This window comes from Vanellus vanellus, assembly GCF_965231255.1.
Source record: "Vanellus vanellus genome assembly, chromosome: 12".
NCBI lineage: Eukaryota > Metazoa > Chordata > Aves > Charadriiformes > Charadriidae > Vanellus > Vanellus vanellus.
The window spans coordinates 18,255,216-18,277,771 of NC_138917.1; the positions used below are offsets into that span (position 1 = coordinate 18,255,216).

The 22,556-nt window shown below is 35.1% G+C and overlaps 1 protein-coding gene across 1 annotated transcript in view; it reads left to right on the plus strand.

The window, feature by feature from the left end:
• FTO (FTO alpha-ketoglutarate dependent dioxygenase) overlaps positions 1-22,556 on the plus strand; it is a gene marked incomplete at its 5' end in the record, with an annotated part of 261,593 nt that overhangs the window by 43,525 nt on the left and 195,512 nt on the right. The window contains 2 exons of the mRNA XM_082489185.1: positions 10,360-10,437; positions 16,040-16,700. Coding sequence (XP_082345311.1) covers positions 10,360-10,437; positions 16,040-16,700 — 739 coding nt within the window. The remainder of the gene's footprint in view (positions 1-10,359; positions 10,438-16,039; positions 16,701-22,556) is intronic.

The window sequence follows — 22,556 nt, forward strand, 5'->3', positions numbered from 1 at the left end:
AAAAATAATGGTTCTTAAATTTGCTCAACAAATGTATTCTTAAGCAAAATGTTGATTTACATTATGTAATTTGCCTTGGTTTGGCACAAAGGAAGTGGCTTAACAGATCTACTTCTTTCATAGCAGATCAGTGCTCTCTTGTATTTTACCTCTTAGTATACCTAAGCTTATTCTTTAAATTATTCAAAGTCAGTTCGAGAATAAAATGTGAGTGAGAGAAAATTGAGTAGTGATTCCTTTAGCTGTGGTTCTTTAACCTTATGATAGTACTGTAAACGTTCCAAGTACTATGAAATACAGATCCCAACAAACTCTTGTCTAAATTTGTATGAGTTGAGAAGTCCTAAAGCTGGCTTCAGCCTCACAAAAATATATTCTTACAGAAGTAGACCAGGGTCTCCTGATTCACTGACCACTGGTGACTGGCAAAAAGATGAATCAAAACCATGAGGAATAAGATGCATCAAATTTTCAATCAGTGTGACTCTACTGCCTTCAGTTTATTTGGTTAGGCTGTATGTGCAGAACTTCTTAAGGGAATATGGATGATTCATTGTAGTCTGCTGGTCTAAACAGTTTGGGAACCACTGAACTAAAATGTATCATTTAGAAAAAACATCCAAGCTTGATCTAAAAAAGAATTCCCATGATGGAGAATTCATCTGACACAATGATGATCTGCTCCAGTGCTTAATTATCCTTTCTTGTAAATTGTGCTCCCTGTTTCTGGTCTGAACTTGCCTAACCTTCTCTCAGACCCTGAATTTTGCTGATCATTGTCTGCCAACTTAAATGTTAGCTTTCTGTTGTCCATGTGGCTTATTCCAGAGGCTGTGAACAAAACAAAGCCTTCAAATGAAACAAAATTAGCTAAGTTCGAATTGTTCACTTTGTTTGCATTTTTCACTATGAGCTTTTTTCTTTAAATTTTGTTACAAATAACCCTCTCAGCAAACTCCATGTAGCAGTATCCTTCTTGAACTTATATGCCAACATTCAACAGTATTTCATTAATAGTTATTGTATTATGAAGTTGAGGCAACAACTGCAGTTTATAGGTTTTCTATGTGAGTGTTATCATTATTTCACCAATGGCGTAGTTTATGCAAAATTAGGAAATTATTATGTTATAAACACAAAAAATGTCTGCATTTATTACACAGATTACTCTTATAAATGTGTAAAATGTTACAAATTACACTTTTTGCCAAGGAATAGTTTTGTACAAATATTGATAGACATGTTAAATTTATGTACATAATGTGATCTGTAATTTTTATATCCTTCAAAATAACTTGTAAAAAATGGTGCAACTGTATTGACATTGTGCTCCTATGTAACTTCAAAAATAACATCTCAATGGTTGTGCTGTTTGGAAGTACGTTGACAATTTGTATGATAGCAAATTTGTTGTAACCATGATAACAAATCAGTGATGGTTGGCTTCAAATTATTTTGGGGAGAGGAGAGGGAATTGCACAAAACGTCTGCTCAAAGGCTCCTCTAGTGTGAGAAATGTTTGAAGGAAAATCTGTGTTTATCATGTCCTTGAAAAAGACAAATCACAAATATTGAAGAGCAGAGGCAGGAAGCAGGGTGCTGCTTCTGCAGCTGAACCTCAGGGGACCTAGCCTGCCCCTTCCTTCTGTGTATTCTGTCTGCAGTGATGTTGTTAATTGTGGCATGTACTCTCAGGAATTATCTTCTAAATACCTCCTTTAAAATACATTGGCTCTCTATCTGGTGAAATGTGACTAACCTAAAATAAATGTGTTCCTGGAACACATTTCCTTTTGTCTGTTAGGCTTTCAACCATCTTCCTGTCTTTTTATTCTGGAGTGAAGAATACAGTTAAATAATCAAATATGATGTCTTGGAGGCTGTAAAGGTCTTACAAACTTGGTGAAATTTGAAGTGCTTAATACTTTCATAGTGCTTAATGTACTTATAAAATCTCTGGAAAATAATTTAATTATGTTAAAAAAAATAAATATCAAGAGTCAAAAGTTTTGTAATGGCATATGAAGATGTTCAAATACTATGTAATGGGCATGACAGTTAAAGTATGTGAAATTTAATGCTCTAGCTCCGTATTGATCTTCCTTGTAGCCGATTGCATGGCACAAGCATTTGCACTTAGCACCTGGTCTTTGTACATTAACACTATCTTCAGCAGTGTTATCAAGGGGACTTCGGAAACCACTTGATGCTAAACTTAAGTATTTAAGGAAATACATATTTTTTTTTTTTTTAAGTATCCATTTATTTTCACTTTACTTTTAACTTTCTTCCTCTGGGTGATTTTTTAACACTTAAAATCCTCCTTTTTTTTTTTTTTTTTTAAAATAAGTATCCTTATTACACATTGGACACTTCTACCATGACTGATCAAAATATATATAGACCGGAAATCTTTGATCTTGCTGGTGGTTCTGGAAAACTGTATTAGTGTTACCTGCTCGTGTGTGTGTTAAAGTTCTTTGTCTGTCTACATCTACAGAAGTTACAAGCCTGTCACAAAAGTTCTGAATATGCATCTCAAGCTGTGTCAGCCCTTGGTTTTCATTCTGGAGGTCCTCGAATTCATTTGGTGGTTGTTGGTCAGTGTGTTTGCTGTTGCTTTGCTACACTAATTAGATATTACACCCCAGTGAAGGCTGTACAATTCCACATTGCAGATATACAATGCATCCCAAAACAGTGTAGTGGTTGTTAATGGTACTTTCCGTTTCCTTGGGCCATTCAAGGACAAACAGCACCATGTCAGTATATTTCCTGTTCATAAGCATAGCATGCAGCCCCTAAGGCTATACAGCTCTAGTGCCCTACGTTCTGGTAACGGACTTCAGGAGAAGTTAATGACTTCTTAGTGTCATTAGAACATGAGAGGTTTAAAGACAGCAAGGCCAAATGTATCCTTGTTTCAACATTAACCCTTGTTATAATCTATAGTTTTATTTTACCTTTTTTTAATCTTTGACTCTTTTCTCCGTTGAAGGATTGGTGCTTTGTATTTCACAACTGGTCAAACTCAACTGATTTCTTGCGATTGGGTGTATAGAGATATTTTTGCTACTTCATGCAGAATCAGTTAGTGATGACAGTCATTAAGGTTCCTCTCTGCTGATTCTTTGGAGGTGAGCTGGTTAAGAACTGCTTGATTAGGAAATCTGATTTCTCAGCAACTATTAGTCATTTCTCAGTGAAACTGTGCAAAGAATGGCATGCAGATGTGGCCCAGTGTCCTCATCTATTCCTTGTGATTCACAAACATGTTGATCTAAAAGTATCCACTGTTTTAAACATTTTCTTACATTCATGTGTGCTCTTCTGCCCATATGTGTAAGAAGGGAACTGAAGAACTGGAGATCTGACTGAAACTTGATCATTTTTTTCAAATGAAGTTTGAATGTGCTTACTTCTCACCTAATACAGCTGATCATTTACCAACTGGTACCTGCTGGAAGAGGGTGCACAAATGACAGGGAACAAGAACTGGATTGTGGCGTCAAGATGCTTGCAGTGATGGTAGAATTTTATCAACAGGTATACTGAGCAGGCTTAGGGGCATTTTGTCAGAAAAAAAGTGGCTGTTTGAACAATTTATTGTTAAATTTTATTGAAATTTTTATTATGATTACTTAAAGTGGTAATCCATGTGTGACAAATCTACACTCATCTGGGTAAGAAAATTGCCAGTTGTGTTCCATTAACAGCCACTGGCCAAAGGAACAATGTTCCTGTAGGTTAAAACAACAATTAAGGGGCCCTTAAGATGTTAAGGTGGGGAGAGGGGATGCTTGTAGGAAAGACATTTTTCACACATTGCTAAGCTGCTTCAATGCATAAATTAACTTGTAGTTCAGTTACATCAGTCAAGTATGTTGTGCATATGCATGACTGGTCTGCGTGTGTGTGTAAACTAAAATCTGAGCCTGTTGATTTATGAGAAAGGGTAAGAGAAGTTGAAATTAGTAGGCAAAGCCAAACAGTCCCTTGGCAGGAAAGAATATCAAGCAGTCCTTTGGACAGCTGCTCAGTTACAAATGCAGGCGTTAGACCTGAGGCCTCTGCATTACAGTAGATTGCTCGTTATGTAAATTTTTTCATGACCAGATTGCTTGAACTGCATCCTACTACTTCTGTAACGGAACCGATTTGTTCAGTGGGAGAGCAAGATGCACAATAGTTACAGTAAATAAGCAGTGTACTTTATTGACGTGCTGTTGGGAAATTGATTTATCAGCTATTAAATATTGATAGTCATAGATAATCTTAATATGAATTTATATAAGAATAATCATATTGCAAGTTTTTCTTTAATATAAAAATGGTTTTGGCTAGTATTGGGGAGGTGGGAGGGAAGCTGTAGTATGCAAAGTGCGGTACAGTACAAGCACATCTGCCAGTGTTTTTCACAGGCTGGATGTAGAAAGAATGTAGCACAGACAAGGCTTGTGGCAAGACTTGAGCATAATGAAGGGTAACCTGGAAATATAACTTTTTCACATGAGTAAATGGTGCTGTAAAATTGGCCAGTCCCTTAAGATCTTTTCATGAGTGGAGTTTACAGAAATAATTTGAAGAAAAAAAATTCTGAAATCTCATATATGTGATAATGGAGAAATAAAAACTGTAATAGTGCATTTAGAATGTATTTTTTTATTGCTCTAGGTTCATTTCTGACATAAGTGGTTTTAGTGAGCCACTTGAATGATCTTGGTTGCTCTGAAGTTTTAATATCGAACACTTGGAAAGCCTTGTAGTTTAAACAAATGTCAACTTCAAAATCCCATTCCTGCCTTTAGAAACTATCCCTAATTTTGTGTAGTAGTGGTTTTTTTTTTTTAATTTTATTTTTAAAAACATGTGAAAGAATGTTAGGAGGCAAGGTTATGAAAGTTCCTATAAAGTGATGGCTTTTTTCTAGATGGGGTCTTAGTATTGTGTCACAAAATTTTTACTATGTAAAGTGTTTAATCTTCCTCTTTTATAAAGCCATTGAGCTCTCACTTCAGAGCACTAGCACTTTTCTTCATGCATGACTTGAAAGAAATCCACGTTTTCTTATAGTTGATTAAAAAAAAATGACAAAGGTGAAACACAGTTGTTAATATACATTCTTATGTGGGGAAAAAGCTAATAGAAAGGAGGGATTTTTGGAAAACCAGAGGTTTGCATCTGAACTTGTGATTCAGGTCTTTCTTTCATGACAATATGCATTCTCAGAGTGCCTTGCTAAACCCAATAACCTTTTGGAAAACAAAATGCTATTGGGGAAAAACAGTATTGGAGATGGAGATAATACTTTCTTATGCTTTGAATAGAGTTCCTGTATTTTAGGAGCCAGTCCAGAAATTTCTGCAAATGCAGTGAATTGTATTGAAAACAAAAAAAAAAAACCCTAAGTCCCTGTGTCTTACTAGTTCTGGTCCTGAGTCAGTATTCTCAAAAGTGTAAAAACTGCAGCAGGCAGTTAGGAAAACTTTTTAGGACAAAAAAATTGGCCAATGTTTTAAGAACTCCTAATGAAAGGAGTTAAGGCAGAAGGGCTTTTGTAGGCGCTGAGTGGAGATGCTGTTTCAAAGCTACTAGGCCTTCCTTTTCCACTCTCGCCTCCAGCAGTATATTGTTCCCTGCTTTAGCCCCAATAAGATTATTTGTCAGATCTAAACATGAGATAGGTAAAATTCAACCTAGATAAAATGTTCAGCTTTCTTTTACCTCTCTTTGTAAGATTGCTGAGGGCGGAGGAGAGTAAAAATGAGGAGCATTTTCAATCTTTGCTTTATTTAGGAAAAAAAAAAATACAACATTGACCCAATGAAATTAAGCCAACATTAGCTGTAACATGAGTCAGGTAGTGAATCAGAAAATTCAATTATTTTGCAGGGAAGAGCATATATGAGTACGTAGAATTGTTTTACTCGTTGTGCTTTCTCTGCATCAGGCAAGCACCATCTTGCCTGAAAGGCGGATTGAAAAGTCCAGCCAGTTCTCAGCCATCTGCAGAGTATTAAAACCGGTTGTTCCCCAGTGTAATGTGTATATGAAATATTTGTAAATAATAAATATCTAAGAATTGTTAAAATAGGAAGTTAAATGCAACAGTGAGGTATTCTGTTTTTGGTTTTGTCTTCTTTCATGTATCTTTCCCATAGCATGATTCATGTTTTGCTTCTTTCTGTGTAATGATGATGGTAATGTGAAAGTAAGTAATCAATGGCTGAAAAAAAAGGTTGCTTGCATCCCCTCAGAGTTCAGGAAAGTACCTGTTAGAAGTTTCAAAATACTGTCTTTTCTGAAAAAAATATTTTTTAGGGAATAATGAGATGGGCTTTTCCAGAATAGTAAGAGTCGTGTTTTTTGGCAGTCTGCTAGTTTGAATATAGTATATACATACCAATATAGTATGTATTTTAAATGCTCATCAGAGTGAGTTCTTGTTGTTTAACTAAAAATTAACATCTTTAAAATGTTTCCTAGGCACTGTTTGTACCTGTCCATGTCTTGGACTTTTGTGACTGACTTTTCACACCTGTATGGGATGCTGCTCCAGGTCCAGAGAGATTGCTAGGTGTAGTGGAACTGACATTTTCCCCAAATTCAGGAGAAATGCTTGGCAGCAAACAGGGTTATCTTTTTAGACCTGAATACTACTTGCATTGGTTTAAGTCTCCTTGTGTGAACAAATGCAGTTTCTTCAATAAATCCTTCTGTGTGTTTTATGCTAAGTATTGGGGGGGAAACCCCAAACTTTTTGCTTCTTAATGTTTTCAGTAGGTTTATGTGTTAGAAATTGTTGTGACATTGCAGCCTTAAATTTGTTGTCAGAACTAATTTCAGTAATATTTCAATGTGATTTCAATAAAATTGGTTTTTATAATACATTGTTTCAGCCAATATAATGATCCACAAATTGGAGAATGACTATTGTCTTCCAACTTGTTTGATGATGAAACTAAGTGGGAATTCTAATTTGAAACACTAAGGCCTTCACAAGCCTGTATGGCCTAGATAGGGAACTTTTGTCTTACAATTAAGAGAGAAATGAAACCTTTTGAGAATGGTATTGAACCCTGCAGGAAAATGTCAGCTGCAAAAACTTTTACACTGTCATACTCCTTGGCCAGAAAATGTCATTAAGTCCCATCTTTCTCTTATACCACTTAATTTGAAAATAACAGACCATGTATGTATAACATAACTGGATTTTGGCATGTGACTTTGTGTATTAGCTGTGTTTCTATTACTACTTCTGCTCTGTAACATACAATGCATTACTTCCATTGTCATGAAGAAGCTTAGAAAAAAAAATAAAAATGATTGTAGTGATTGAGAAATTTCAATTATTACCATTCCACTTGCTGAATTTTATAACCAACCATCTCATTAATAAAACCATATTGCTAATAAATGAGCAGAGATTGTTAATATCTGAAGGAATTTCATCGCAGACTCTAAAATTGGGCATTAGTGCTTCTGGTATTCATTTCAGTTATCAGAGTCAGCTATAATAGATCCATTAACACTGACAGCAGCCTACAAAATAAGATATTTGGAGATATCTTCTCTTTTCTGAAGGCCCAAATACAGCACTTAACAAGGTTTCTTGAGCAGTGCACAGTGCATGATGGCATTATAGGGATGGTGCGCATAAGATTCTTTCATGTATTGGCATCGCTAATGTATATATAAAAATCACATCGGTTTTTAAAGTTAGTAGTAACTGAATTAACTGTTACACTGTTAATAATTTTTAAAATGTTAAAAACAGATTTAGAAAAATGCTTTTTAGGATTCCCAATACCTTCAAGTAAATGCAATATTTTTTTATTTAGGGGTTTAAGTGTTGGAAGAGCCTATAAGCAACGCTTATGTAACAGTGCTTAGACTTACACATCAGCCAGCTGGTATAGGCAGATCTTCAGTTTTTCTCATTTTTTACATTTTGGAGGTATTTGTGAGTAGCTTGATGTTTTTGACATCTGTGTGACAGCTTCTTGCATAAGAGATGAGCAGCCTGTTATACCACCCAGCTGTGTGTATTAGTCTGTACATCAAGCTGAAGAGCGGCACTTAGCCAGATCTGACAATCAAATGTGAACTAGTACTACCTATACACAGGAGTGCATTTTAATGTTGTGTGCTTTTTGCCAAGACGCTGGTACTTGACAAAGAAATTGTCAGAATCTCTCTTCTTCCCACCTCTTTTTTTCTTCCCACAGATGTGAGTCCATGTTGAAATACGATTTTTTTTTTCTGCAGTTTAATATGGTTTATCTTACAGATAACAAAAGCCAATCTAATGTTTTCAGTGATTTCATGGAATAAAATTGTAGCAAGCTTGTAATAGAGAAGTGTTACTTTTTTAGAATATGCAGCAAATAAGCATGTCATTTTTTTGTGAACTTAATCTGAAGTTACATTATGCTTGGTTTCACCAATGGCTTCATGACAACATACCAACAACCTGTCCCCAAAGAAAACTAGAGACTTAGAGAAATTACATTGCTAGTTCATAAATGTCAATGCTGCTCTTCTCAGCCTAGTTGAGTCGGTGATCAGTGGAGTGTGAGCATGGAGATAAGAGCAGCCTGCTCTTATTTTAGTTCAACTGATCTGTTAGCTATGAACCTCAATCTTCCACACTTTCTTATGCTTTTAAGGCTCTGTATCTTTGATGTTTGAATTTGAATAAATGAAATTCACTTTCACAGAATAAAATACACAGTAACACTTTTCATAGTTCAGCTTTCCTTGTTTATGTGTTTCCTATATGCCAGGAGTTAGTTACCACATGTAGTATTTCTTGGGTTTTTTAAATAGGATTGCCAGAATAGGGATTATCTGTTGTGACACATATATGCAACACAAAAAGATTATGAAAAGAGGAATTTACAAGAAAAAGATTTTTTTTTTTTTGAGTGAATAAGCAATTTGCAGTGGCATCTAGGTGATGAGATATGTAGTTGTTCCCATATAACTTTGGTTTTACAGAGGTGTTAGTGATATCCTTTTTTAACTTATTCTGTGTTTCCCTGTGTAGTACGCCCTTATCATTCTTTTAAAAACTGTATTCCATTTCCATCTGGCCTTGCTCATGCAACATAAAAGTACTGAGCAAACTGCAACTGCAATTCTTTCTTGTGGTACTGTTTATGTAGTTGAAAATATTGCAATAAAAATGAGAATTTGAATCCTGTTGTCTGAAATATTCAAGCACTATGACAGATGTAGTTTTATGATCTTTGAGTTGCATTTGTATTAGTAAATATTTATTAATGATCAATGTTTGTAAAGAAACCATCCTTGCAAGCTAAAAGAAAGAAGAAATAAAGGAAGCAGTGTATTAATTTTCTAGGCCAATACTTCCACTGTGTCAGTTTCTACACTGTTGTTAATCTGTATTTATGTTGAGTTAGTTTTGAGTTAGACTGTGGGTGGATAAATGTGGATGCACTTGTAATGGATTGGGATTGTTTGATTCCAATAATCTGATGGCGTGTTTTGAGCTTCTCTTGCACTTTATAAATCTTCAGCTGCACAATTAATTGTATAATGCATACAAAAATTCTTCTTTGATTCATAAAAACCTGGAAAATGCAGTTTGAGGAAAATCAGGCTTTTATCTTAACCAATTTCTTAGTGTTCGTGTTGACTGAACATAGGTGGAGATACTCTCAGTCTAGAAGAGAAGTAAAAAGGGAGTTAAGAGAACAAGGGGGACAAAGAAAACATGCTCTTCAGTCCGCTGGTTCTTGGCATGCTTCCAATATCAAACCAGTTTTGTGGCTGTCTGCTGGAATGGCAGGTGTTGAGTATGGCATTTTAAATATTTTCAGGTTGTAGGGGCTTTGGTGTGCTGTAGATGTTTTCTTTTTCATTCATACACCCATTTCAGAAACCATTTTATAGTACGCCCAACTCTGAGGCTCATTGTTTTAATAAAGTAAATCATTGAGCCATTTAATGGAATATGAGCTTTGTACCCATTGGATCCACAAATTGAAATAGAAAATAAAATTAAAAAGAAATTAGTATCAAGGTACAAAGTAGGCATTGGACCAAGATGGATTTTCGTCAGTGTAACAGGGACTGATTATCTAAAAAAGAATTTAGGAGGAAAAATACTCAACGTGCTCTGAAACTCCCTAACCTGAATTACTGCTTTGTCAGTGGAAAAGCTCCACTGACTTTCTGGATCCATTTTTCCATACTTAAATTTCCAGAATTGAAGGTAGTAAGAGAAATAATTGTACATGTTTGTGTCTCTTTAATACAGGTAGTTTTATACTTGGCTGGTTTTATCTTGGTTTTAGTCTAATTTTCTGTTTCAATTTTACCCCTCCAAAACAGAAAAAAAAGCTTCTTGAAGAACTTGGAGAGAATAGACTTCCATATATGACACCAGCTGATGCTGATTTCCATCAATTGGTAATGTATTTCTTTTAACTGGCCTTGATTTAAACTTAAATGGCTGTTTGCACTGAACAACAAATAAATCTTTCTTCAGAGACAGGAAATCTGATATGAAAAAAATGTATCCTGATGGCTGATAAGGTACTTTCAGGTGGTGCAAAATAAGACCTCTAGAATTGGGATATTAAAAAATGAAAACTTCGTGAACTTCATTTATTTGTAGGATTTTGCCCTGAGTGTCAGTACCCGAGTACCAGGTAACACGTGTAACAATGCATCACAGTTTCTTATGCTTTGTTAAAATAAAATACACATCACCGTTCTTTTAAGGCTTTTTGGTTTTTTGCTTTCTTTTTTTCCTGAGTTGCAAAGACTATTCTTTGTAGCTCAGGTTTGGCAAAATAGGGAATATATTAACATAGAAATCTGAAAATTTTTGGCTTAATTCTACTTTCAAACAATAAGTGTCCCTTAAGACTTTGCTTATAAAACGAACTGTGGAAACTGGAATGCATGCCTGAAATGAAACCAAATAAAAGTAAAATCAGGCCCTGTAGCCACATGAGTAGTAAACCAAATGAGTGTATGGAAGAGTATCATGAAATGAATAGAATATTCTGCATCTATCTTGGATCTTTCTAGGTCAGCTACAGAACATATGGCAAGAATTGTAGGTTTAATTAGATCAAATCGGAACATGGTAAGATGAAAAGCCTAAGAAAGAATCACATAGTTTGAACAGCTACAGCAAGTATGCTTACATTACAGGCATGTCACCTTTCTTGTATTGACGTATGGCTCAAAGATGCGTAGGGTGGCATAAAAATAGGTCTGACTCTTTCCTTGCAAGAATGAATTTCTCTTTTGCAGGATTCCAAGGGCAAGAAAAGTTTAGCACACACCATACTACAGAAAAGGAAAGATGCGTTTATGGGTCTGGTACTGGACTGTGACTCAGAAGCATGAAGTCAAACTCCAGTTTTGCCACAGGATTGCAATTGTGATATTGAGCAATCTGTATACGTCCCTCACCTTTCTCGTTTATTTGGGTTGTGGGATGCTTAGGGAAAGCATGGTTTTGTCTCTATTCTTGCAGTACTGAACATAGTGGAAGTAATCTCTTCATTGGGATCTTTAACAGATGTGAGGATAATAATATGAAAACACCTAACTTGCTGTTAACTGTAAAAGCACTGTTGTGGATAAGGGCAAGGTAAAGTATAGAAGAGCTTAACAGAGTGATTTTTCTTTTTCTTTTTTTTTTTCCTTTACAGAAACACCCAACACTAAACACATTCTTTTCAGTCTTAAACTAATGTTCCAGAAGAAGCTCTTCCCCTTTTGAGGCTCAGGCAGCTTATGTTTTCTCTTTCCTAGTCCTGTTACATCCTATCCTGTTTGTTCTCTTCTTTTATATCTGTTGTTGCCAAGAGCTGCTATGCTCAGCTTCTCTTTCTCTTTTTCATCTTTAAATCCGCAGTCTTGTGGAGCTGATGTGAAAAGAGAAAATGGAGCCAAGGTTGCCCAAGTGGCATCTCATTTTTTCAGTATCAGTAATCCATAAATATAGAACGCAAAGGGAACAAGATAAGCAGTGGAATCAGACCTGTTCAGGCCTTAATAGAGTTTAGATACATTCTTTTTGCATCATATAGAATTAAACTTTTTGTGTAGTGTTTGTGTGCACACTAGGTATTTTTAAGTATATGTGTGATCATAAGCATCACAAGCACCTTTCAAATTCTTATGGTGGTTATGAAATGTTACTTTAATCACAGCTGTAGGTATTACAAGTTCCATGATGCTTAAATGTGCTACAGATGGAGAGGAAAAGAAGGGTGAAAGCTTGAAGGCAACAAATTGCCAGAATGAAATATCATACACAGTTTAGTTTTATAGTCTGTCTTTCCTGGAGACATCTGCCTTACTTGTTTAAGGATCCATGCCTTATAAAGTAGTATTCTTTGAATGTGTTGGAAAGGTCAGGTAGGATGCAACTGAAAAACTACAGTATCCTGTCAGGTGTGGAAATGTACAGTCTCAAGAAAACTAAGAAATTCCATCACAAAGAAAGCTTCACTAGCGTTCTCTTTCGATGTGTCTTGCCTGATGAAGGATTTTAGAAATGGGCCCAATACCATAGGCTGAAACAATGTCATGTTTAAAGGCAGTTATGAACAAGAAAATGTCTGTTAACAAGGCAATTCACAAATATCTGAAGTATAAACTATAATTTAATGATGTAAGTGGCAGTTTTCTTATCAAGGGTCCTTATTGCTCATTTCAAACTTTGTTCTATCACTTGAGTCATCCTGTAGGGTGATTCTCTGTGTTGAGTACCACCATTAGAAAGGAAAGCATGTGTATATTTAAAGTCGTGTATGTAATATTCATATGAAGAATTGAGCTTTTTTTTTGTCCTCTAGTTGCCAGTAATGTACGTACTTCTTTCAGAGTGAACGGTGAATTGATCTTTAATACTTGCTCTCAGAGTTACAACACAGAGTACATGACTACTCCCCCTTCCCCATCCCCCCCCTCAAAACAACAAGATGTCCAGTGTGAACAGCATTCACCCCGTGTTCTGATGCCTTAATGCTTTCCTTATGTGAGACATAGCATAGTGACTGGTTGGAGATTTAAAGAAGACCAAACTGTTTTCATGTGATGTGTCGGAAATGTGTTTCCTGTTCCTGATTTCTTCTGAGATATCAGTGTATTGGGATTTTTTTAAGGTAGAGTCCGAAGTATACTGTGTAAAACTTAGTAAGATAGTTCTTAGGCATGTAATCTTAAAGCACAACCCAAAGGTAACATGCTTCTGAATTTGCTGGCAATAAAATGTGGAAGACATTACCTCTGCAGTTCAGGAGGGGGATTTATGTTGTTACCTTTGTAAAATATGTGTGCTTCCTTTCTAGTGCATGTTTTCAGGCATTTAGTTGCTTTACATCTCATTGTTATTTCCCTCCTTCTGTTTGTAATACTTGCTTGGAATTTCATGTATGCGATTCATGTCAGAAATTCAATATATTAAATGGTTTAAAAATATGTAGTAATAATGACTTTTAAAATTTGCTATAGTAGTATATGTAATGCTGTAATTGGTTAATCTGACCTGAGTATGTCCAATGTAGAGAATTATTTATAGAAATACTGGGATACTGCTATAGAACTGCTAATGCTTGTTCTTTTATACATAACATTTGCATAATGAAACAAATCATGTAGTAGTAATCTTTATATATTCCAACATGTAATGTTCTGACATTATTAAGTGTGACTGTGAAAGAATACTTATGATACCTATCAACCTATACCCACCTTAAATCCTTAAAATTTGCAGTTACTGACTTTTATAAGGATTTTTTCGCTGTACTGTTCATAAGCATACAGGTAGAAAGCACGGATTGAAACAAAGGGGACAGTTCAGAGCCTCTAAAGGAATTGTTTCAGGCTTTTGGCAAGCTTGGGCAAATTGCGTTTATCAAATTTATATTCAGTTGTTTTAATGAAAGTTGGGATCCAGTGTTCTGTGCTGGGGATTGTAGCTGGACTGTCAAATAAATATCTGGGACTTATTTCAAGCTTTGGTATTTACAGTTATGCATGTAAATACTGTTGTCAGAAATTATTATTGTCTGTAGATACTGTTACGGGGCTTTTTCCCCTCTCTAGGAAGCTAGTTTTTGGAAAACATAAGAACATGTGAAGAAAGGGAATTAGCTTCACTGTAAAAATTCACAGGAAATGGTGGCAAGGTTTATAGCTAAACTAAGATTTATTACATGTAATCATTATTTTAAAAATAGACTTCCTTTTATATTCCCCTTTTTAGTAGAAACAAATGATCCTATAAAGCCACCTCTTCAGTGTTGTAGGATAACAATGTGTTATGATGCAAAAGTCTACCTGTTTTTATGCAGTAGAAAACGTGCATACTGACTTACTGCCTGCTTTGTCTTTAAAAAATACAACTTTTCTGGTTTTCAGAATGAATTTCGCAAAAAGCAGGTTTAAATCTGACTTGGAAGTAGATAGTGCTAGTAAAGTGGTTTTGAGTTGTACCAGAAGGAGCCCACAGGTAGAACATAGGTCAGTGTGATGCTTTTGTGCTGGTGGCTTTTATTTGTTTCTTAAAAGCACTTTGAACACAAACTATTATGTTAGTAAAAGGTTTCATAGATCAGTTTTGTGCATCCATGTGCTCTTGCCCCATTGCCTAATGCCTTCTGATTTCAGTTTACCTTAATTTTTTTTCCCCACACCACCATCAGTATTTACTTTTTCCCCAGAGGAGTGACTAACTTCTGGACAAAAGGAAATAGATGTAGTGAGTCTTAGGAGCTTCACACGTGTTAGTTGACACCTGATAAGCTCACCTTACAGCCTTTCACTTACTAAGGGCACTAGTTTGTATCCATTTATTTATTTATTCATTTTAACGAAATACATAGGAACTGAGGTCCCATCCCTGGAGGTGTTCAAGGCCAGGCTGCACGTGGTTTTGGGCAACCTGGTCTAGTGGGAGGTGTCCCTGCCTATGGCAGAAGGGTTGGAACTCGATGATCTTCAAGGTCCTTTCCAACCTAAACCATTCTATGATTTAAGAACTTGCTCTCTAGCCTTTGTCCAGTTTGCCAAACAGTCTCAGCAATAGTTAAAGCAGTTTTACAAGCAACCAGTAAAAGGTGTGATAATATGATACTCGCTTCCTTAGAAAACCAGATTAACAAAATAAAATTATCCAGACCTTCCTGGAGTGGGAAACAGTGTTGTGGACACAAAGCAAGATACTGCTGATTAGCAGCATCATACCTTGCTGGAGGTTGTTACTTCTGCAAACTGCTGGAATCTGAACTGCAGCTGATACCAGAGCTGGTGTGGTCAGAGGAGGATGAGGAAAAAGGGTATTACAGTTGGGGAGATGGGGAGGAAAATAGGTTTGGATTATTTTTTTTTTTTTTTTTTTTATCTAGAAGGGGAACCTCTTATATAAAATAGGAGAGCAATTGGTGTGCATTGAAGAATATGAAAATAGAAAGGACTGTTATGTCAAGGACTATTTTGAAGATAGAGGTGCAGTGCAGCAGAATGTTATCCTTTTTTGAAACTTTACTTTTTCATTTTCTTGGTTTTGCCCTAAAATTGTTGTTCTATAGAACTATTCCAGTTTATCGTGTATCCTTCTAGAATTCTGTACGTTGGAATGAGACGGAATGGTCTTTGCAACCATTAGAAAAAGAGGAGTCACTTGTTACTGCTGGATATTCTGTTGTTTGTATACTGAAAGGTAGCATTATCTACAGGTTTATCAGGGAAGCTCATGCATTCTCTTGATTTCTGCTAGAATCCTCAGATTTAATTATTTAGAGATTTGACCTGGTGATACTTGCTGGTTACAGGTCACTGGTACATATCCATAGTTTGTGCAATATATTGAAATATGAAAATAAAGTAAGAAATACTGGCATCTATTTCTTCACCATATTCTAGACTCATGCTTGATAACTTGTCTGCTTAGCCTTGTCTGTTCTTGAATATATGAAATACTGTGTTTCATGTAAAAAGAATAACTCTTTTGCTGTTTTTGTTGTTTGGTTTTTTTCTCCCTTAGTGGAAGACCAAATATTCCAAGCTGATTTTTGGAAAATCTGATACAGTACCTGGAGAGCTCCATCAAATGGTACAAGAAGGCTTTCTGACCTTGCGAAAACATGATTGTTTCTTTCAAGATCTTGTAAGGATCAAAGGAAAAGATTTTGTTACCCCAGTGTCTCGTATATTAATTGGAAACCCAGGATGTACTTATAAGTACTTGAACACAAGATTATTTACAGTTCCTTGGCCTACTGAAGGTTATGATATAAAATATTGCAGTCATCAGATACATGATGCTTGTAAAGCATTAATCAGACTTAATGACTTCTTGCATATTGAATCAGTCAAGGCATTGCAAGGACAAAATTTGTTTGAGACCAAAGAAATTAAAGATACTACTGTAATAGATAGGGAGCAACATTTTGCTACTACTTTTACGGAGAAAGGGTCTGTTTCAAAAGATGAAAGCAGTTGTTGTGTGCCAGAGGATGACTACGTAAGTCTAAAGAACAGAACATCTTACAACTTGACTTTATTAAATTATATGGATCCACTACAAATGCTGTACTTGAAACAAGAACCTTATTTTGGAATGGGGAACATGGCAGTGAGCTGGCACCATGATGAGAATCTGGTTGAAAGGTCAACAGTTGCTGTGTACAGTTACAGCTGTGAAGGTGAGTGATGGGAGGTATGAGATGACTAGTGATATAAATAGCTTAAATCCCTGAAGCTCTTTTATGTTTCCTTGTGTGTATGGACATAAGCACACCTGCATGCTGTTCTAGATTTGTTATGTGCTTCTGAAGACATTGTGGTACTTTAAGCTTAATCTTTATTTCTACTAAAACCTGTACAAAACATACCTGTGTTTACTGCAGCTGGCGTATCAGTCGTTCTCTAAGTAGACGTAAAAATTGGTATGTTTAACTTGCTGACTAAGAGCCAGGAAATCAAAATCTGTCAAATACCTATTTCAGGTTAACGTGTGTGCATATTTTCTAGCCTGTAAAATGTTTCATTGTAGTTGAGATCACTGTCTTTATTGTGTAATTTATTGCATACAGGCTTACTTCTGCTTTATGCTGATTTTACTACTCTTCTTTCTTTGAGAAGATCATTTAAAGTTGCTTTTGTATAAAACTATTACTGTATTTGCTGGGAAATACATATATTTTGTCTAGGCATGCTATCGTGCTAATGCACATTTTGCAGAGGACTTGCCAATGTTTCTGTAGTTGGGAAAGGTGGAAGTTTTCCATTAAAAGACCTGTTGTCTGACAGGCTTTGCAGACTCTTGGTTATTTAATGCACTATTGGGGGATAAATTTGTAGTTAGAGTCACTAAATAATTTCATTTTTAGTTTAAAGTACCTTTCCCATCTCTATCTTTATTTAAAAGCAGACATAAAGACTTGTTTATTTTTTCCTAACAAATTTTGAACAAAGCCTTCGATATTTTTTTTTAATGGCTTCCAGTTTTGCAAACATAAGATTAGAATTTAGACACTTGATTTGAATTTGCAAATACTCCCTTATGTTTCATAATTCAGAACTGATTTTTGGTCCTTCCAAAAATTCTTTGATGTTTGCTTCAAAACATGGGAAGAATTCATATTGACTTTGGTAGGTTTTGGCTAAAGATCACGATGTAAAAATAATAGCTTATACTTTCATGTGCATGCTCTTTGTTAGTTTTCTTATTAGTTTTAAAACTATGGGACACTTTGTTATTTAATGTTCAGCGGAAATCATCATGTTTACATTTTCCTGGACATAAAACATCAGCTGGCTTAGCAAATTGAATAGACAAGGTTCCCTGACCAGTACAAGTGTCATTTTGTCCATGATCTTTTTTGTCTTACTTGCCAATGATGTTGATATTTTATGTCCAGTAAATGTATTTTTTCAGTAGTACTGTAGATAACTTAAAATGTTACTGAAAAAATATTTAAAGAAACACAAGCATGAACTTCTAGTAAATAATAGTGTGTGTGAGGATTTATTGTAATATGCTTTAAAACTTTTTGCTTTAACATAAAATTTGCTTGTGGAGGGAAAAAAAATGAGTCCCTTTAAGTTCAGAGAGCTATAAAGTAACAAAAAAGAAATCTCCTACGTTTATTTATAACTTGTCACTTGATTTTGTTTCTTAAAGTTCAGCAAGTTAGGTAAAAAATTATGCTGTTTTAAAACCATTGCAAATTCTATGGAAGATTTGATCGATGAGGGTAGAAAGAAGTATTTCATATATTTAGACCAAAAGTTATTTGGGTACCTATATATAATTAACATTTTTTGCCATATACAAAGTTTTTTCATAAATAATCTTAATTTTTTTTTTTCTGAAGGACTTAAAAATAGACGTAAAACCTTAAAGAAACCTAGGAGCTTTCCAGTGAATAAACTGATCATTCTGTTATTTACATTTACAAAGTAATTAAAAAATTACTACTTCAAATTCTTCTATTTTTGCAATGATTCCAAAAGTTTGATTATATATTGGGGGTGGATGGGGGATGGACACGGGAATCTCTTGGCAGGAGATGGCAATATTGAAACCTCAGTGTAGTGAGACAGTGTAAAAGACACTTTTTGGGAAGAAAATGATCTATGAAGTCAGATCTAAACCTGAATAAGGTTGAATTAAACTTGATCACTCTTGAGCATGGCTCAAGTTGGTTGCATGAACTTTAGAGAGAGTTCAAGGTGCCTAGCATGGCTCCAGAGCATCATGAGGAAACGTCCTGTAGTGTCCTTTGTGTCAAAACAATTCACTCACATCTGTATTCGGATTGTGGTTGTCATTGTATGTCCCTAAGTGCAGCTGTATTTATAGTTGGCCTAATTATTCATAAATTGAAGGAATTGGAACCTGTTTATAGTTTATGAATGTGGCGTTGTAATTAAATACTTGTGTGTTGAAGTTTTCTACCCAGTGCATCCAAGAGGAGTAATTAGTCTACTTGATTTTGGAGAAATAAATAGATGGTCTCTTTTGCTCTTCTGGTTTCCTGTTTATAGTTTTCAAATGCTGGTGGTTATAAACTTAGCAGTGCTTATAATATTATTCTTTCCAGTTCCATATCTCTTCAATGTGTTGGTGGTTTCTGCAGTTCACAAAGACAGTCAATATTTACTGTATCTCTTACCAAGCTCTCCATAACTGTGAAGCATGAAGAAGCTCCAGATCTTTTTGAAGATTGTTAAATCTTTGCAGAATCGTATCTTGACTCCTCTTCCCATTTTCCATAAATATATTTGCTTTTTACACCGGTATCTTTTATTAGTACTTACTCCATTAATTCATTTAGTATTGAGTTAACATTGAATTCTCACTGTAGTGTATAAAGGCTATCACAGAATCATTACAGAATACATAAAAGAGTAGAGGTGGGCAGAAATTTTTTGATGGAACATTTTTTCCTTACAAGATGTTGATTAGATGGATTAGTAATTTTCTGGGAGAAAACACTGATTATATGGGAAATTCAAACACAAATTAAGCGTGTTGGTTTTTGTTAAAACTAGCTTGATTCTCTTTTCTGCTAGGTCTTGTATGGTTTTTTGTCAACTCTCTAATCCTCAAATTCTCACTGGTCTCTGTGGTACTCCAGACACTGAGGATCTGTGGCAGCCCCTTAGCATGGGCAAGCTGGGGCTTCCAGAGCTTTGTGGCTGGTACCAGTTTATCCTGCCACAAATTGAGAATCCCCAGGGTTTTAGATTTTGAACAGCAGGAGCCCTAGGAGTCAAGGAATCTTACTGCATTATGGCAGCTGTTTGGCAGACTGTTTATAGATGCACAACTCAGGTTATCTGGTTTTCTTTTTACTTTCATTTGCATTTTTATATCATTAGTTTGGTACCTACATATTTGATGAAATAGTATTAAAACAGATACTACTGTAATTGAAATAACTTTATTTTCTTGTTCAGTGTTTGATGCCATAATGAAAATTTAATGTTTGAGACTTTGATCAGTATTAATTGGAGTAGAAGCAGTTTTTAATATGCCAGAAAATAAAATTTGAGAGCCAACATAAAGGTATTGGAACAAGCTGATGTTCTAATTAGTATCACTGTTTATTTTCTTATTTCCAGTGTCAAACTGTTTCAAAGCAACTTCAAATGAGGTACATTTCTAACAACAAATTAAGATAGAAGTTTTGCTTAATGCTCATCTGAATAGTATTTGCTTTTATTTACACTAAAATAAAATGCTTTACATTGCACTAGGCTAAAAGTAGTTATTAAGTGGTAAGAAAAGGCCCTCACAAAAATTTGGGAAACTTCCTTTTAATGTGTGTACTGCATGAAAGTGCATGTGTGGTAGTCATGGTGCATATGCAGAACTGAATACAATAGAGAATGTGTGTTCACTTATACTGTCACTAACACTATTCAGAATTAATTTACTTTTCAGAATTTACCATGGAACAGGAATCCCGAATTTTTCCCAATTAAGGATTTTTAATAATACACTAGCTTATGAATATCCTATCACATGAGAGCATCAAGGTAAAAACTTGTTCAGGATTTTAATTTAGTAAGCTAATAACCCATTTTTATTTCCTGCTCTTTTATAGGAGTGAATTGCAATCCAAATACTGGTGGAATAAGTGCATTTTCAAAAATTGGATTTTACCCATGAAAAATTCCTAATGAACAGTTTTCCCTCAGGCCTTTAAGTTTTGTAGGAAGTTTTATTGCTTAGCAGAGTACTAGCGCCTTCTAAAGATGTTCTTTGAAGTAAAGACTTGTTTCAGTTACCGACTGAAATGGAGATGGGAGATAATCTGGTCACTGGAAGTGTCCATCTTTCTCTTACCTGGATTTCCCAGGTAAGAGACTATGTTTGAGGTTAGATAAGTAGTTTTCTCTAGATTCTTTCTGTCACCTTGCTGTTAGGCCTACTTGCTATAGAAATCTCCTGAGGTACTAAACAGTCGGCTCTGTTTGCTGACAAGGTAATGTTGAAAGGTTTAACAAACTCACGGCTAGTCGCAGTAATGACTGATCTTGAAGGAGCTTCTAAGCTTGTTTCTTTTGATTTTTTTTCAGACTGTGATGTTAGAAGTGATATCCTAGCACTAAACCTAATGACTGCTATTTCATTCCTACAGTAATTGCGAATAAAAATAATTGAGATTCACTACAGATGTACATTTCCTCACTAGGTTAAAAAAAAAGTGTTGAAACTACAAAAAAAGTTGTTCAGATTTGAAGTCAATCTAAAGTTGTAGTTGACCAATAATCATCTTTATGTACTGCTTAATGGATAAAAGTCATGGAGTAGACATTTGTACAGGATGAGAACAATTATATTAAATGGTTTCTAATGTCAGTAATGTAGCATAAGTATTGCTTGTTGAAAGATAGAAATGTTATGTAGAAATATATATATGACTAAAGAAATGAATATGAGTGAAATGGTCACATCTGCAACTTGTAGGTTCTATTGGAATTATTTTCTGAGAAAATCAATTTTTGATATTCTAATTACTCTTATAACAGTAGATTTGAATCCCTGTTTTCTAAAAAGAAATAATAATTTGAATTAAAACTGTTGTGTTGTTTTGGTTTTTTAGCCATGCTTTCACTGATTTGATCAAATAAAGTCTCCCCTTCAAGAACGAAGGGATGACAGATTATTCTTATTTTGGTGCTTTTGTACTTGATACATTTGGACATGGGATTCTAAATGTGAATTGATAAGAACAATGTTAGCAAATCTTCCGTTTTTTGTGAAAGTCGGTTGCAGGCAAAAGTTAAAATCTTAGTACAGTTTAATTAACTTCTTATGCTATGGCTTTTCACTAACAAGGCAGAACAAATAACTGTGGGTAAATACTCACTTTCCCACCAGCTGCTGAAAAGCAATGCATGCTCTGCTGCTTTCACTTTTTGCATATAACATATATAAATTGCTATGGAAGACAGTAATAATGCATATATTTCATTAATTGCTGAACACATGCTCAAACTCTTTTAAATTCTTGAAAAATCAATTGATCCGTTAAAAAAAAAAAAAGAATCCTTTTTTCTGTATCTATATAACAGTGGTCAGTTGGATTTAATGACAAAGTAGATGTTTACGGTCCTGCTTGTTTTTAGCAATGTGTTGGCAATGTTTCCGTCGTCGAAGAAATCATGTTTGATTTAAGAGTACATTTAGGATATAGTTTGGCATTACAATTTGAGTTGAATAGAGAACATTTAGGTTTCAGAGTACGGAAAATCTTAAACTCTTCTTGAAGATTTTGGTGCCGAGTAGCAAAGAAACCTTTCAAGGCTACTTTTACTTTCTGTGCTGTGGAACAATAACCAAACTAGTTCCAGGAAAACAAATTTCATGTTGTTCTGAACCTAACCTGATAAGATCGGGTTTTAGAGCTGGAACATCTCTGAAATTTGAGCTGTCTAGTTATAGGCATAATGTTATGGCCAATTCTCTGCAGCTACATTCTCTCTTTCATGGTTCTACCTTAATTATGGGTTTGATGAGGAGTTGTTAATGTTGTGGTAAGCTT